General features: G+C 38.4%; 2 protein-coding genes across 3 annotated transcripts in view; both read left to right on the top strand.

The window, feature by feature from the left end:
- Nucleotides 1-11733: 11733 nt before the first annotated feature.
- LOC125225148 (60S ribosomal protein L19) lies at nt 11734-14533 on the top strand. The gene is made up of 5 exons (XM_048128722.1): nt 11734-11819; nt 12015-12121; nt 12310-12473; nt 13250-13440; nt 14365-14533. Exons 1-5 carry the CDS (start codon nt 11815-11817, stop codon nt 14498-14500), a joined length of 603 nt encoding a protein of 200 aa, XP_047984679.1. The 5' UTR covers nt 11734-11814; the 3' UTR covers nt 14501-14533.
- A 1492-nt stretch (nt 14534-16025) lies between these two features.
- LOC125225147 (probable peroxisomal acyl-coenzyme A oxidase 1) overlaps nt 16026-17816 on the top strand; it is a 31823-nt gene continuing 30032 nt past the window's right edge. Inside the window, exons 1-2 of one of the 2 annotated variants that reach the window (XM_048128720.1) lie at nt 16026-16244; nt 17563-17722. In XM_048128720.1, coding sequence (XP_047984677.1) covers nt 16127-16244; nt 17563-17722 — 278 coding nt within the window. In that variant the 5' untranslated portion in view covers nt 16026-16126. Of the gene's footprint in view, nt 16245-16887; nt 16911-17562; nt 17723-17816 lie in introns of those variants that run through there. The other variant, XM_048128721.1, reaches the window with a different exon arrangement.

Here is a 17816-nt window from a genome sequence, read left to right as displayed (position 1 = left end):
CTAATAACTCGTTACTACGGGCAGCATGCACGAAAAAGATGACGTCATTGTCCCGTTTCGCAATATAGTTTTTGCGCCATCTATTGGCGCGCGTTGGAACTAAGCGGCTGATCGATGCGCTCGGTATGGTTATAGCGTGTGGCCTAAGTAAAGCACCACAGCTGGGACAGATGGCGCGCCCGTGTGTTGTTCTCGTTAAGCTGAGTTTAGACCAGCAAGTTATTGCTGCAAGTTTTGAGACGCAACTATAGGTAAGAGCACGGAAGTATAACTAAAGCATGGAAGCCATCCTAAAATAAGAGCTCGGTGACATGTATCTTACTCACACCACACTATTACCTTTTTTATATGAGCGAATGAGACAATATTCCACAACTTCTTTCGTTTTCTCGAAGGTTGTCCCTAAATGCTGATGTCAAAACGGACCTGGGGTCCATTTATTATACGGCAAAATTAAATATACGTTCATTGAGGTATATGTACTACGTACTAGAGGCGACGTTGCCAAGCGAAAACACTGCACATGCTGACAAATGCGCGGGGTGGGGGGAGCGGCAATTTACGCATAGAGTAGGTCCACCATCAGATGTGACACATTATTATTATATTCTGCCTAACGGAAATTTTATATTTTAAAATACGGCTAGTCTAGTCAAAATGATTTATTTATTTACAACTTAAACAATACAAATTAATATAATTGTGCTGTACTTATCTTCTTCTTTAAAATACAATGAATGAACATATATATGTGTTGGACAAAGCGTATCCATTGTTCCCTTTTTTCATGACCAGATCAAAGAAAACTGCAAAAAGTGAGCGTGCTAAAAATACAATTTCACTCAAAAAATATTAACAATCAATAAAGAAATAAACTTTTTTTATATTATAGTAACATAATTCATGACGTAGTAATTAGTTACCTAATCATTTTCCAAATAGAAATATATATATTTCGCAAATATATTAGAGGTGAAACACATTAGTAGGAACAATGTAAATGGCACATCTGCGCGGTTAGTCTTTGATTGCGTCACCAAAATGGCGGCAGTCCCGCTCCCGCTCGCGTATTTGTAGAATATTCAATCTTAAAATATTATAGACGAGTTTTTTGTTTAATTTACCGATGAAATGTCACACCTTGACTTTTATTTGATTTTTTCGAGTGATTAGAACAATTTTTAAGCACACAAGAACGCATTATTCACGTGGAAAGTAAATGCATCACGGCACGTCACTGCACTGCAAGGGCCTGGTGACGACTGACAACGTTGCGGTCCATGGACCGCAGTGGGGTGTGTAAAAAATTCTCTTAGCAGCGTCGCCTCTAGTATACGTTTGTCATTTCACACTCGGTCTCCATCTTTGACAACTGTACATAGTCGTATTATATTGGTTCGAGTTTTTAGCGCGACTTCAATGGTCGTCTTGACGATATTTATTTATTTTGTGAGGATTTCTGATAGATCGTGGAAAAAATAGCTCAGTGTATATTTGTGATAGTTCCAAGTTTCATTTCTGACTATGGCTTGTGTGATCAAGTGTTGCAAATCACATTCAGGAAGAAAAGAAAACACGCAAGAGGTTATATCATTTCATCGGTAAGTTTCTTGAGTTTTTGATAATATTTATTGATACGACCTGGCAGAAATATAAATGTACATATTAGTAGTTTATACAATTCAAATCTTATTCAATTCTGTATAGATTTTTGCATATTTTTTGGAAGTTTTCTCAAACTCGGAAAGGTTATGTTTTTTAGCATAGTGATGTGATGTGTTTTATCGACCTTGCAATAATAACCTATCAATATTCATACCTTAAAAACGCCATCAATGATTATTGTTCTTTGTTATGATTCTCTTGTTATTTAGCTATTTTACAAATTCAACTTTATATATTTCTTAGATTTCCGAGTAAGAAGACCGGAAACACGAAGTTCAAGGTGCGATGCTCGCGGTTCCTTTACTCCCAAGACTCCACCAAAAAGAAGGCCAAGAAGCTGAAATGGAGCAGGCCCCCAGATGTCTCCCCAGGTGTCTACCTTTGACAATTGTACATAATCATATTATATTAGATCAAATATCTCGGCGGTCGTCTGGCCGATTTTTAATTTAATTGTGTTTATTCCTGATAGATAGTTGATGATCCTGCTAAATTCTTATTTGTGATGTGTTCAAGTTCCTTGTGTGATTATGGCTTGTGTGATTAAGGACTGTAATTCACATACATGGAGAAAAGAAAACTCCCAAGAACCTGCTGTGTTTCATTAGTGAATTTCGGTCAGTTATTGATACTGTTATTTGTAGGATCTAAACAAAGCATAAAATACGATCTTTTCACAGTTTATATAATAACTACTACCATGTTAAATTCTGTTCTGAAGTTTCTCCAAACTGTTTTTAGGTTATGTTTTTGTACTAGTGATGTGTCATTTTTATCGACGTCCCGACATTAACTCTATTGACATTCTTGCATTGAAAAGGACATAAAAATGATTAATGATGATCAGGTATCACAGACTGGGTAAATGGTAATGTAACATTTCTAGTGAATTAAACTTATAGTATTTTTTAGTTTTCCAGAAATTCTCAAACATTATTAAAAAGAAACTAAAAATAGGTGAAACTATTGAAATAATAAATTTTGGTACCTACACTGCCGTTTTGTTTTATTTTCTATTTGATAGAGAAAATATTATTGAGGTAAGTATAAGTAGATTCTAGAGTGGTGGACTAGAAATTAATAGAGGGATGCTACACGAATTAAATTACTTAGGTCTTTGCGTAAGGAGAAGAGAAGAATGTATTTATTTGTTTTATACTCGTATCTCCCATCTTCTATTTTTTACAAACTATTTAGGCCGATATTACACTATCATAGAAATATAGTCATAGACAACATGCCGTCCTTTTTATTCACGTTACAGAAAAAGGGAGGCATACAGACCTATGATCAGAGATATAGGTATGATAATGTAATATTAGGACTTGGTAAGAGAAGAGAAGTGACCGTTTATGTAGGTAAGTACATAAACAAACCATTTATTTGCAATCAGTAGGTACGGTTAGCCAAGAATGTATGAATATATGACTTTCATAGCCAAAAAGCCACATAATAATCCAAATGAAATGTTTATATCAATATTGTATGTTTTCGTTACTTTTATATATATAACGTTTATATTATTTTTAAGGTGAGAACGTAAGTGCATATTTTATCGATAATTGAATCGACAAAGTAACATCCCTAGCTAACACAAAACCAGGGACCACCTACCAAAAAGAGCAATAACTAGCATATATCCATCCTTTTTCAATACATTATCTAAGTCATAAGGAAGTCAAGGATGAGTATATGCATTTTACACGAATTTTTATTAGGGGGGCTTGGGTAAGAGTGAGTGGCAAATATCTGCATCTCTTTCTAGCATATACTTCTGTCTCAAAACTTGCAGCAGCGCCGCAGAGATGGGCAAATCGTAATCGATTCCGGATTACACGATTACTTGATTTTACTTTGTAATCCACTACTGGGTGTCAGATTACTTGTAATGTAATCAAGTGAAACGGTAAATTACCATTACATATAAAGGAATCACTAATCATCTATACAATAATTACTATTACCAATAATTCGGAATCATAGTCGATTCAAAATAACTGAAATTATTGACTTGATTACTTTCAGATTACAAATATGTAGTACCTCAGATTGCTGACTGTCACTTTGACACAAAAGTCATCATGGGTGTCGTAAAATAGGTTTTAGGGGTGCTGATTCCAAAATGAATGACCAATGTGGAATCTGACATTGCTGACTGTCACTTTGACACAAAAGTCGTCATGGGTGTCGTAAAATAGGTTTTAGGGGGTGCTGATTCCAAAATGAATGACCAATGTGGAATCTGACATTGCTGACTGTCACTTTGACACAAAAGTCGTCATGGGTGTCGTAAAATAGGTTTTAGGGAGTGCTGATTCCAAAATTAATGAACAATGTGGAATCTGACATTGCTGACTGTCACTTTGACACAAAAGTCGTCATGGGTGTCGTAAAATAGGTTTTAGGGGGTGCTGATTCCAAAATTAATGACCAATTTGGAATCTGACATTGCTGACTGTCACTTTGACACAAAAGTCGTCATGGGTGTCGTAAAATAGGTTTTAGGGAGTGCTGATTCCAAAATTAATGAACAATGTGGAATCTGACATTGCTGACTGTCACTTTGACACAAAAGTCGTCATGGGTGTCGTAAAATAGGTTTTAGGGGGTGCTGATTACAAAATTAATGACCAGTGTGGAATCTGACATTGCTGACTGTCACTTTGACACAAAAGTCGTCATGGGTGTCGTAAAATAGGTTTTAGGGAGTGCTGATTCCAAAATTAATGAACAATGTGGAATCTGATATTGCTGACTGTCACTTTGACACAAAAGTCGTCATGGGTGTCGTAAAATAGGTTTTAGGGGTGCTGATTCCAAAATTAATAACCAATTTGGAATCTGACATTGCTGACTGTCACTTTGACACAAAAGTCGTCACGGGTGTCGTAAAATGGGTTTTAGAGGGTGCTGATTCCAAAATTAATGAACAATGTGGAATCTGACATTGCTGACTGTCACTTTGACACAAAAGTCATCATGGGTGTCGTAAAATAGGTTTTAGGGGTGCTGATTCCAAAATTAATGACCAATGTGGAATCTGACATTGCTGACTGTCATTTTGACACAAAAGTCGGTATGGTTGTAGCGTGTGGCCTGAGTAAAGCACCACAGCTGCGAATATTAGGGTTCTAAGATTAGTAAATGGCACTAGCACTTTAATAAAATTAACGCGTGTCTCGCAAACGGTCTAGGATACAAAATGACGACTTTTATATAGGTATAAGTTAGGTTCGTTAGGTATCTTCAAACGGCCGAAGGCTCCTATTCTGTGCAGTTTCTGTAATAAGCGGGGCTCCGTCGATATCGCTTTCTGTCTCTGGCGCCTTAGTAATGCTACGGGAAAATTTTGCAACTTTGCACCACTCTAACTCCTAAATTAGTAGGTTTTAAAAAACTTTAATTTATAAAAGATGCTTATTTTAATGCATTCTTTCTAATAAGAACAAAACACTATGTAGAAAGAGTGCAGAGGAAGTTCTGTAGGCACATTTACAAACGACTGTACGGATATTACCCATATATGTATCCATCTCTATTCGTAACAGGAATGGTTGGTCTTCAAACTCTAGAAACCAGACGGAAACTGCTGCATATTATGCATTACCGCCAACTGTTTCACCATAGAGTAGATGACGCATCCGTGCTTGAGAGAATGGGGCTGCAAGTGCCAAGAGCGAATGTGGTGGTTGGCATGCCGGGCGCGGTGCCGGCGCGGCGGCGGCGGCGCCTGTTCGCGGCGGCCGGCGCACCGCTCGAGCCCGAGCTGCTCTTAACCGCATCATGTTGGAGACAGACGATATTGACATATTTGCTGATAGTGTTGGTGTGTTTTACAGAAAACTCTTAAGGTTCATAGACTCTACACTCCTTAGGTGATTAATGTAATAACCATAGTTTAACTTTTAAGTGTGTTTGCTTTTATTTATGTCAATTTAACATGTATATAATTATATTACCACATAAGTGCTTTGGTGAAATACTGTTAACTTTTGTGTATTTTTAATAAATAAATAAATAAATAAAAAAACGTGAAAAAAGTCCCAGAATCGGGCCCCTTTTGCTATACTCTGACCGCCCCTGTCTATACTACTGTAATGTTTGACGTTATCACGTTAAACTACCGTCCGTAAACCGACTTTACAGACAACCAATTTTTTTTGACATAAATTTACTTATAGCATACACCACTTTATTATTACTAGTTAGGTACAACAATGAAGACATATTAGTAGGTAAAGGTACATTAATATTTGGAAGGTAGGAATAAAGATCAGGAGATTTGTTGTTTAGCGGACAGTTAAAGAAAATATGATCAATATTACCAACTTCAGTACCACAGTCGCATATAGGAGAATCTTTCATTTTAAAACTATGTAATTGCTCGGACGAACAAACACGACCTAATCTGAGTCTAATAATAATGCTAGTGTGTCTTTTAGAAAGAGATCTATTTTTGAAAAACCATGGACGGGATGGGATAGATGGCTGAATTTCAGAAAAGAAGCATTTCTTAGCACGGGTCCATCGGGTAGCCCATTTTTTCTTCATGAACTCGAAGGGGATGTTCAGGATATCAGGCGAATATATTTTAAAAAAGGAGTCATCCCCATCAAGAACAGCTTCTTTGGCGGCTATGTCCGCCTTCTCATTACCTACTATGCCCGAGTGACTAGGGATCCAAACAAATACTATCTCTAAGCCAGCAGAATGGCATTCAAAAATTTTGTTTTTTAGTTGACAAATAAGATAGCTACGTGCGAAATTCTTGAAAGGGCGTAACATAATAGACTGAATTGCACTGAGACAGTCAGAAAAAATTACGCATTTTGGCAACTTATGGACAAAGATATATTCTAGAGCTTTTAAGAGGGCCAAGCATTCACCAGAAAATACTGACGCTTCAGGAGGAAGTTTAAATTTTGCTAAGATATCAGAGTTTGATATGAGAAAAGCTGCCCCTACACAACCCTGATCCGATAATTTAGATGCATCAGTAAAAAAGAGCCGATGACCTGAATAGTATGAGTGAACAAACTTAGAGAAAGTCGAATTAGCAGAAGGAGACCCTTTATCTATGCCAATATTAGTTACGACTTTGGGTACATGCGTAAGAGCCTCGAAAGGAACAGAATAAATAGGTAGAGTAGAAGATTTCATAATAGGGGGTTTAAGAGCTGCTATTTTCACTAGACTATTAACCAAATTGGGTTGATCTTTATTACGCCAGTATGCTTTGCTTGACCCATATAATTGAAGAAGACGCAGTTTTGGGAGAAGAGGATGAGAAGATAGTGCAGAGATACCAAATAAAAAGCGGTCTGCAAGAAGTTGCCGTCTTAAATCCAACGGAGGATCCACACATTCAACCTGGATAGCTCTGTTTGGGGAAGGCTTCATGGCACCCGTAACAATTGTTACGGGTGCTCAGAATTCTGAGAGCCCTCATTTGAATACGTTCTAGCACAGTGAGAGCTGATTTATTACAGGGTTCGAATATAAAAGTACCAAAATCTAAAAGGCTGCGGATTAAAGCGTTATATAACAATTTTTGAGAATATGGGTGGGCTCCCCACCAAGCACCTGATAGGGCCTTAAGAATGTTAATATTCCTTTCGCATTTTTTAGCTATATAAGAAAGATGAGAAGAGCCCACAAATCTCCGATCAAAGAACACTCCAAGAAATTTAACAGAATCTACTAAGGGGATAGGCTCCTCATTAAAAACAAAACGACAGGCTGGAGTAATCAGACTTCTAGAGAACACAATGGCCGAACTTTTAGCTGAAGATAAGGAGAGACCATGCATATTTAACCATGAACCTAATGATACTAAAGCCCCATTAACCATTTCCACAGCACGAAGTGGACTTTTATCTGAGCAGTAGAGGACTACATCATCTGCATATTGTAACAATCTGCAAGCCCAATTTACCGACTTATCAAGGTCAAACGAATAAATATTAAAAAGAATCGGGCTCAGGACTGAGCCCTGAGGTAGGCCTTTCCATGTGTGACGTACAGCCTTAACTTCACCCTGCCATCTCACGTTGATAATTCTGAACATCAGCAAATTACAAATAAAATTGACTACCTTAGGAGAGATATTCAGTTGGGACAATTTATCTCTAAGTACAGATAGAAGAACATTATCATACGCGGATGAGATGTCAAGAAAAACTGCAGCCATAGACTCACCCCTAGAGAATGATAACCGAATGTCAGTAGATAATATACTGTGACTATCAGTGATACTTTTTCCCTTCCTAAAACCAAACTGGAAACGAGGAAGAATACCTCGACTTTCCAAAAACCAATCCAGACGGTTTTTCAACAGATGCTCCATAATCTTACAAAGAGTGGACGAAAGGGCAATAGGGCGGTAAGATGAACCAAGATTGGAGTCCTTGCCGGGTTTAGGAATCGGGATGACAAATTGTTCCTTCCAGGAGTCGGGGACAAGTCCAGAGCTAAAGAAGGTGTTAATAAGATCTAAGTAATAAGAGACAGCCGTCATACTAGATCTGGTTAAAAAGGAATATGAGAGACCATCGGGGCCAGGAGAAGAATCAGAAAGGGAGTCCATGACAAGTTGTAATTCGGAAAGATGAAAAGGAGAAGATAAGAAGTCATCATAATTAGGGAGTTCAGTATTCTTAGATGGAAGTTCAGACCAGTTAGGCACATAAGGAGGAGCCAGTTTATCGGAAAATTCATACAGCCAAGAAGGACAGTTAGAAAAGGACGAGGGCGGAGACGACGAGGAGCAGGCATTTCTGAAAGATTTAATACTGCGCCATACAACTGAAGGATGAGTGGCTGGAGATAAAGATTCGCAGAACTTTGTCCAACCATCTCTTTTTTTCGAAAGCAGTATTTTTTTAGTTTTGGCTTGCACCCTTTTTAAGTTCAGATAATTTTCCATGGTCATCTCAGACGAGAAAGCCCTTTCTGCAGATTTTCTATCCTTAACCAGAGAGGTACACTCGGAATCCCACCAGGGAGGAGAAGGGCGACGATTAGAAGAAACATTCTTGAGGGGTATGGCCACTTCAGCTGAATCCAATAAAACCTGGCAAAAAAGGTTATAGCAATGTAGACAGTTGGATCGAGAGACAGGCGGCAAAGACTTCATTTTATTTTCTGTAAGAATAGAGAAAAGGGGCCAGTCAGCCATGGCTAACTTAAACTTTTGAAGAGGAGGGGGAGCCGAAGGAGGTTGGAAGCTAGAAGAATAAGTAATAAGCAAAGGAAAGTGGTCACTCCCAAAACTAAAAGGCAGAACATCCCAGGAAAGAAGAGAAGACAGGGAAGGTGAACAAATAGAGATGTCAACTGCTGAGGGATTCTGAGACGGAGCGGTGCGTCGAGTAGGACGACCATCGTTTAGAACACACAAATTAAACGAGTCCATAAACTGGAGCATTTTTCGACCTGATGCATTGGTGAGATGAGAACCCCAAAGAGAGTGGTGGCAATTGAAATCACCTAACATAAGATAAGGACCAGGGACATTATCCAAGAGAGACCAAAAGTCATTAATAATAGTAGCAGAGGGGTGAGGAATATATACAGATATTACTGTAAAGTTGAAAATTTTACATGCAACGATATAAAGAGAAGGGTGAGATGGGATGTTAAAGAGGGAGAAGTCAATATCTTTCCGAATCAAAAGGGCACAGCCATCGTGACCTTTTGGATTATCCTGTCTTAGACATACATAATTTGGACAGTTAAAATGAGAATCAGGTTTTAACCAGGTTTCAGAAATAGCTAAACAGACAGGATTGTATTTCCGAATGACATACAGAAGATCAGTCTTGTTACGACTGATGCTCCTGATGTTCCACTGGATAAAATTGACCGCCATTTTCATAAGGCCCACAGACAGGGCCACTGGAAAGGAAGGGAGATAAATCCTTTAAACTACTGGCAACGTTGGACGGTAGAGAGATAGCATTTTGCTGAAGAGTAGATACAAGAGACGAGATCACCGAATAGAGCATAGGTAAAATATGGACCAAAGAAAACAGTTCAGTCGGCGCTGGTGCAACTGGAGAAGAACATTGGCTACTAAATGGACCATTCCTAAACATAACCCCATTAGCAGGTTGAGGAGCATTGTAGTCTGCTACTAAGGCCCTGTGAGATTTCTCATCATACCCATGAGGGTTAGATAGGGCAGGAGTTTTTTTTTGAATTAAAACAGTTTTTTTATAAGACTTCGTTTGAGCAGCTTCATTGTACGGTCTGCGAGCTTTAGGAATCTTTCTATCCGCCTCCTGATAGGATAAACTTTCATCTCCCATTATTCTTTTTATCTGTTGTTGCCTGATGAATTCGGAACAAACCTTGTCCGTAGCACAATGTTTACCTAAGCAGTTAAGGCAGGATGGGACAGCCGAACAGGTACTGCCTTCATGAGGCTGAGCACATTTGGAACAACGAGGACGAGACCGGCATTGCGCCCGAACATGGCCGAAGCGACAACACTTGAAACATTGCACAGTAGGGAAATAATATTGAACCACGTCCAATGCACAGCTGAATAAAAACACTTTGTCCGGGAGAATTTGGCCGTCAAACGTCAGAACTACAGTTTCTGATGGGGCCCATTGAGTGGAATTGTCGGAAGGATTCCTTTTTTTAAAGTTTAATCGTCTCGCCTTTACAACCTTACCACAACCGAAAGGAGTGGAAATTAAATTTGGTAGGTCCTCGTTCGATAAGTCAGTCGGGATGTTACGTGCAATACCCGTTTTGGTGACGTGGTATGAAGGAATGAATTTCTTGCAATTATTACTGGCCAATGAGCACGACAAAAACTGATTAGCCCCGGCAGCGGATAAAAATTCTACACTCAGCCTATTTCTTCCAATTTTTTTAATTCCACCATCCTTCAGGTTAGATATGCCATTTGTGTACAGAAATTGGCCAAATTTCACCGGATGCATGTAGGCACCGGAGTCCGCCTCCGAAGCCTCGCGAGCCACATGCACGATGTATGGACCTTTATCTGAGTCATTGTATAGGTTTCTGGTCTGAAACTGAGGAACAGATCTGTCCGAAGATTTTTTTTCCGAGTTTTCTCTAACAGGCTCACTATCAGAAGAAATTGGGATGTTCGACTGAGCAACTATTTCAGAAGGCGGATGTTGGTCGGTACGAGGAATCTTACATGAATCGTCATGTTCGTCCGAGTTAGAAATGATAGTTTTCATATCCCTTTTTTTAGATCTATGGTCCTTGTTGGTGTGAGTAATGGAGAGGAGGATGATTTAATTATCTTACCTAACGAAACGACAGCCTGAGTTTCTTCCACCTCCATATAACATGCCGGTGAAGGCGGGTTTACAATAATCCCAAGGATCCCTGGGTCAAACTGATCTGACTCCATTTTGGAGAGAGGAAAGAAGAGGGCAACTGCCTCACATCCGAGAAGTTGCCGTCTTCTCCCGATAACTTAAATAACTACACTATTAACACTAAAACTAATATTATACAATACAATAATAACAAAACACAGACAAAAACAGGTATTACCCTTTAAAAAGACCGCTTTTGGTCAAAAAATCCAAAATTTAGTTTTCCCGCGCGTGCACCACTCGAACGCCCGAAGCAGAAAAAAAACATGACGTCATAATGTGACACTGACCGCACTGACGGCTCTTTGGTCTTTGACAGCTAAACTTGATGTTGCCATATGCATTAGGAAAGAGATATATAATTACCATTCGATTACCGGTTCGACAAAAAAAAAAAAATATTAATATTATGTTTATAAAAAAAAAAAAAAAACTAACAACCAGTCGACCGATAATTCACATCAGTGAATTTTACTTTGTGTTGTAGTACTGCATCATCTTGATTTGATATTTAAAGGAGAAATAATAAGAAATCCGATGACTAGACATGAGATGCCTCGAGCTTCCATACAAATATGTAATAGGAAATTTAAAATTTCCATACACCACTATTTCTAATCATTTAACGACAACAAGAAACATTTTGAATCTTAACTACAATTTTTGAAATATTAGACCAATCGATTCCATAAATCGGAACAGTTTTATCGATAGTCGAGCACATCACTAAGGGCCGTGCACGCCATATTTCTTTCTTGTATGCGTTGGATCTCACTCCGTCAAGATGAGGTTAGTTCCGAAGAAAAAATAAGAAAACCATTCAAATATGGAAAAATTAAGAAGACCAATGCATTATTTAAGTTGTTTACCATCAGATTAATGTGTTTTTGTGTTGTAGGGGAATGTTTAGACCGTGTTTAAACTTGGTCGTTATCGGTCTACCTGGGTGCCATGTGGTCTCACATGAGTTTTCTTTATTTTCAGTTCCTTAAAGCTGCAGAAGAGGCTTGCAGCCTCTGTTATGAGATGTGGTAAAAAGAAGGTGTGGTTAGATCCCAATGAGATCAATGAAATCGCCAACACCAACTCCAGTAAGTTTGCTTCATCTGCTATCATATTTGATTTTGCATGCTTTTTGAAAAAGTCTGCTATCATATTTGATTTTGCATGCTTTTTGAAAAAGTCTATGTATATATTGTAATTCTTCAAATTTTTTTTAGGCTGAATTTTCCTATTGTGACATTGGTCACAAAGCTAAACATACCCACTTACCTTCTAGGACAGAACATCCGTAAGATGATCAAGGATGGTCTTGTCATCAAGAAGCCCGTAGCCGTGCACTCGCGTGCGCGCGTCCGCAAGAACACAGAGGCCCGCAGGAAGGGTCGTCACTGCGGCTTCGGTAAGAGGAGAGGTACAGCCAACGCTAGGATGCCACAAAAGGTGAGTTGATAATTGTTATCTTGTGTTTTCCTATACATTTCCTGCCATATTTTGTTTATTAAACATATAAACGAATGAGACAAACTAACAGGCCACCTGATGGAAAGCCCAACTTATATCAATTATTTGATTTGATTTTTGACATTCCTTAATAACCAGAAGGGATAGTGCCATGCATTAAATTGCTGTCAATCTTCAGTTTTGTATGAAGTTTTCTCTGTACAATAGTTGTCATTATGTTCCAAAACTAGTAGTATTTAGTTTATTAAATATTTAACCCAGATACACCTAAAACTATTTTTTTGCTGACTCTGTATTGAGCTGTAGATATGTATTTATATAGTTCAAATTTGAAAAAGGAACAGGCGGTGTTATATACACCTGGTCGGACCAAGTGGGTTAAGCATGAATGCCAATGTTCTTTTCTTTATTTTTTTATCATCAGAGCTTTTTTAAGCCATGTTTGTTCCTCTTTTTTACTCTTTTGGAAAGTGTTTGGATTATAACATGTTCAAGTTTCCCGATTCTTAGATTTAGTTCTGGCCAAAGGAAAGCATGTAGATGTAGTGTAGGGACACCTGGCTGACCCGGCCGGAAGCAGGCGGGCTGGTTGTTCACTTGTGTTCATTCAGCCCAGTTCCCTGGAGTTTGAGCAATAGCTTACTGTTCTGGCAGCAAAGGAAAGCATAAATGAAGGCTGATAAAATGAGGAGTATTTATTCTAGTATACTAAAGAACAAAAATGTCCTAATTTAAAACTATCTTCTTCTTTCCAGGAACTCTGGGTCCAAAGACAGCGGGTACTCCGTAAGCTGCTGCTCAAGTACAGAACAGCCAAGAAGATTGACAGGCATCTGTACCACGCCCTGTACATGAAGGCGAAGGGTAATGTGTTCAAGAACAAGCGTGTGCTCATGGAGTACATCCACAGGAAGAAGGCTGAGAAGGCTAGGACCAAGATGCTTAGGTGAGGCTTAGTTTATCACTTTTTTTTTAATACTATGTTGGTGGCAAACAAGTATAAGGTCTGCCTGATGGAAAACGGTGACCGTAACCTATGGACGCCTGCATCTCGAGGAGTGTCACATGTGCTTTGCCAACCCATTAGAAACTTGTACATTCCTTTTGCTGTGTGCTTAACACAGTGTACAAGTTCCAGTTTAGGTTCCGACAGCTCGAAGGACAATAGACAGAACAAATTAGTTCTGTAGATCCTTCTGTCACCAGTACACTGCACCCTTGTTGAGCTCTCCGGCAGGAACACAACACTATGAGCAGGGCCTAGTGCTATTTGGCTGCTGTCTTCTGTAAGGCGGAGGTACTTCCTTAGTTGGGCTTTGCTCTAGATTCAAGCGAGATATAATATATGCGCTGTTCTGTGCCCTACCACACAGCGGAATATCATTTGCTATGCCCCACCTCCTATAAACTTGATAATAACTAAAATACTATAGTTATTTACAGTACATAATGTGCCATTTTCAATCTAAAGGGCGGTGCCAGTATTGTTGTTGACAGAGCTATTTCCATAGAGCTTCAAGTTAAAATCAACTTTATCAACAATGTTGTACCTATTATATATATAATATAATATAATAAAACCTAAAAAGTGATGTGCCGCAAATCTGACATTTACTGATTACATTCGTTAAGCCCATGTACAGATGATAGGCTGCTAAAATCAGTATAAGGCTACATACAGAATGTTATTCATTGTCACGCTTACAATTAGTATGAATAGTCTTTTAATTCTAAGTGTACTTATGGCAATCGACAAAGTGGCATGTTTTACTAAACTTCAACACATGTTTCTTAACCGTCTGGCGTTCAAATTCTTAGCCATAAAATACGATTCTAGTCAAATCCATAACCAATAATTTTTCTATCGCAGCGACCAGGCGGAGGCCCGCCGCAACAAGGTGAAGGAAGCGCGCAAGCGGCGCGAGGAGCGCATCGCCGCCAAGAAGGAGGAGCTGCTGCAGACCTTCGCGCGCGAGGACGAGGCCGCCGTCACCGCCAAGAAGTGAACGGGTTAACAATTAATAAAAAAATATACAAAATAAGGAGTTTTACTCACATCTTGACCGGTGTTCCTTGATAATCGTGGAGACTGAAATGGAACTAAGTGCAACTGGGTCTGCGCTATTACGGACGAGCGATAGAGAGCTATACCTTAGCACAGTATAATAAAGAGTACTATCGTACAGTATGGCCACTTCCGCTCCCCGCTGAAAGCGCCGCCCACCCCCTCTCGGTTACCGCCTGTCAAAAACGCGAACAGTCAACCTGTCATATTTCACTCATACACGCATGGTACGCGTTCACCTACACGAGCTTAGAATGTGTGATAGGAACGCGCCTCTTTCATATATTTGATCATCGCCAGTGTCCGAGATGTGACCTTAGTGCGTTTTCACATTATCCGATCTGGGATGTAGGAGGGATCTGCCATCTCTTGACACAGGCTTAAAACTTTTGAACCTCAGTTTTGACAATTTGGTCCATATTCTTAGCTCGATATGTGTTAACCCTTAAATGCATAGTGATGTATATATGCATCATGCATTTTTGACTCTATTGACAGAACGTCAAAATTCAAATTTGATTAAATCTTTGTCAAGGTCATGCATTTAAGGGTTAAAATGTCAAATGTTAATATTGGCGCCATCTAGTTGAGCGTACCCTAAAGGTGTAATGCCATCTAGGCCACCGTATCTTTTTCTGTATGGTACTGAGACTGAGGTACGTTTTTTTCTTAGACTTTATCTGTCTATACGGAGTTATATGTCTTTGGTCACAAGGGAGCTAATAGGCATATTTACAGCGAGGGCGTACATTGAATCTTGTATCTATCACTTGGAATTTCCTGCATAATGTACCCAATTAAATCACGAAATAAAATAAAAATAAGAGGAACAGGCATCTTCTGGGCGAGCTCACTCCATCGTAGGCCACGTCTTTGCCTTTGGCTAGTCTGGCCAAGAGTAAGCCCATTTATAATAAAAAAAATAATGCTAAAACAATTATCAACTAAGCGCCTGCAGTAAATTTCATAGCAAGTGTTTATAATTATTTATATGGGAACTGCAGCAGACTTGCAGTATTTCTTCAAAATAAAAATAATAACTATAAAGTAAATAATATTTTTAACCATGAACCAAAGTCATTAAATATGTTATAGTAAAATAATTTAACTTCAAATTAATTTAATCAGTAAAGCGAATGAGTAAAAAGAAAAACATCGAAAATTTGGTATATTTATTTTTCAGAATACCTTATAAGTACATACATATAATGTAAGCTTGTTTTGTACTTACCTCATTTTAATTCTAATTACCTATTAATAAAATTATACCTACTTTTGTTAAGTTTGTAAAGTATTACGTAACGAACCGGTATAGTATGTACAAGTAATGTACATGCCCTTAATTCGGTTCTGTTACGAAGTCGTTTAACGAAGGATGACCGCTTGCACCAAGTCAGAGTGCAAATCATCGTCACTCGGTTCAAACCAAGTAGTTATAGACGTTATACGTTTATAATGACTAGTTTCTGTCGACAATTCAGACAGAGCGCCCGTCTCGCGCTCCTTTTTTAACCCATTTTATTTACGTACACAAATAATAATAACTAAGTAACTAAGTGTTGGAAACATGGGTGAAGTAAACAAGGATTTGCAAAGAGAAAGAGACAATTGCTCGTTCGACATAAAGGTTTTGACTACGTTTATAGATGGCACACCGCAAAAGACATTAGAGCGTAAATATAGAGGTAAGAAATAAATTGCAAGACAGACTAGAATTACGTTAGAAAAACCGGCCAAGAGCGTGTCGGGCCACGCTCAGTGTAGGGTTCCGTAGTTTTTCGTATTTTTCTCAAAAACTACTGAACCTATCAAGTTCAAAACAATTTTCCTAGAAAGTCTTTATAAAGTTCTACTTTTGTGATTTTTTTCATATTTTTTAAACATATGGTTCAAAAGTTAGAGGGGGGGGCGCACTTTTTTTTCCTTTAGGAGCGATTATTTCCGAAAATATTAATATTATCAAAAAACGATTTTAGTATACCCTTATTCATTTTTAAATACCTATCCAACAATATATCACATGTTGGGGTTGGAATGAAAAAAAATATCAGCCCCCACTTTACATGTAGGGGGGGTACCCTAATAAAACATTTTTTTCCATTTTTTATTTTTGCACTTTGTTGGCGTGATTGATATACATATTGGTACCAAATTTCAGCTTTCTAGTGCTTACGGTTACTGAGATTATCCGCGGACGGACGGACGGACGGACGGACGGACAGACAGACATGGCGAAACTATAAGGGTTCCTAGTTGACTACGGAACCCTAAAAAGTGATGTCTGATGGAAGCATTGGTAGCTACCTATTTACTATGAGATGTAGCTATTCAGCGATTTATGCAGGTATTGGGTAAGTATTCAGCGATTATTTGCACCATAGCCGGTCATGGTTGTCATATATTAGTAAATAATTGTTCTTCGTAAAGTTGTCTTTCATCCGCGAATCTTGTATAAAAGGATGCACCTTTAATAAATAATATTTATTTTAATCTCCATAAACATAACTAAATAATGATAAACAAATTAAGTAAATTAAAAACGAATCTAAATTAAACGAAATCTTGAAACTAACCTTTAATTATATCATAATAGTAGTTAAATACGCAGATACCTATACTTGTCAAGTAGGTAGACGAATTCAAAAACTAGTGAATCATAATACTTACGATAATAGCATATTTTTTGCTGTTTTTTCATCTTAAGTTTTTGCTGTTGATGTTCTATTGAAAATTGAAATATTAGAAACCTAGCCTATCTGCAGCGTTTGTTTATAACTACGAGTTTACGAATAACGAGAATGAGTACGGACAGGACATAGTCAAAACAAGGACGATAATAAGTCATCCTTTGGTCAAAACTTGCTTTTGTTACTTTTTGATCCCTAGTTTGAACTTTAAAGCCAGCGAAAAATAGTAGCTTAGCTTTCTTGTTCTTGGCTTACATCCTTAGGTTTAGGTAATATGATCCGACTATTTAGAGACAAGGTAATTACCTAATTTCAGAAAAGATAATGTTAAGCGAGAAGGAATTATCGGAGGGGGTGGCAGAGGAGTACCTGAGCCATAAGGAGAGATACGAGAACAGCGTTAGGAAGTCCGTTATACTGTTCAAATTGGTTCGACGGCTGCAGGAAGAAGGACGGTCTAACATCACGAACTATCGGTAAGAGGAGTAATTTAAGTAGGTATGTGTTTGGCACATGACCTTTCCTCCCTTATCGTCCTTGGAAACTTGATCCTACTTAGGAGCCACGGTT

The sequence above is a fragment of the Leguminivora glycinivorella genome, chromosome 4 (assembly GCF_023078275.1).
Source record: "Leguminivora glycinivorella isolate SPB_JAAS2020 chromosome 4, LegGlyc_1.1, whole genome shotgun sequence".
Lineage (NCBI taxonomy): Eukaryota > Metazoa > Arthropoda > Insecta > Lepidoptera > Tortricidae > Leguminivora > Leguminivora glycinivorella.
This window is presented reverse-complemented; position numbering and strand designations above follow the sequence as displayed.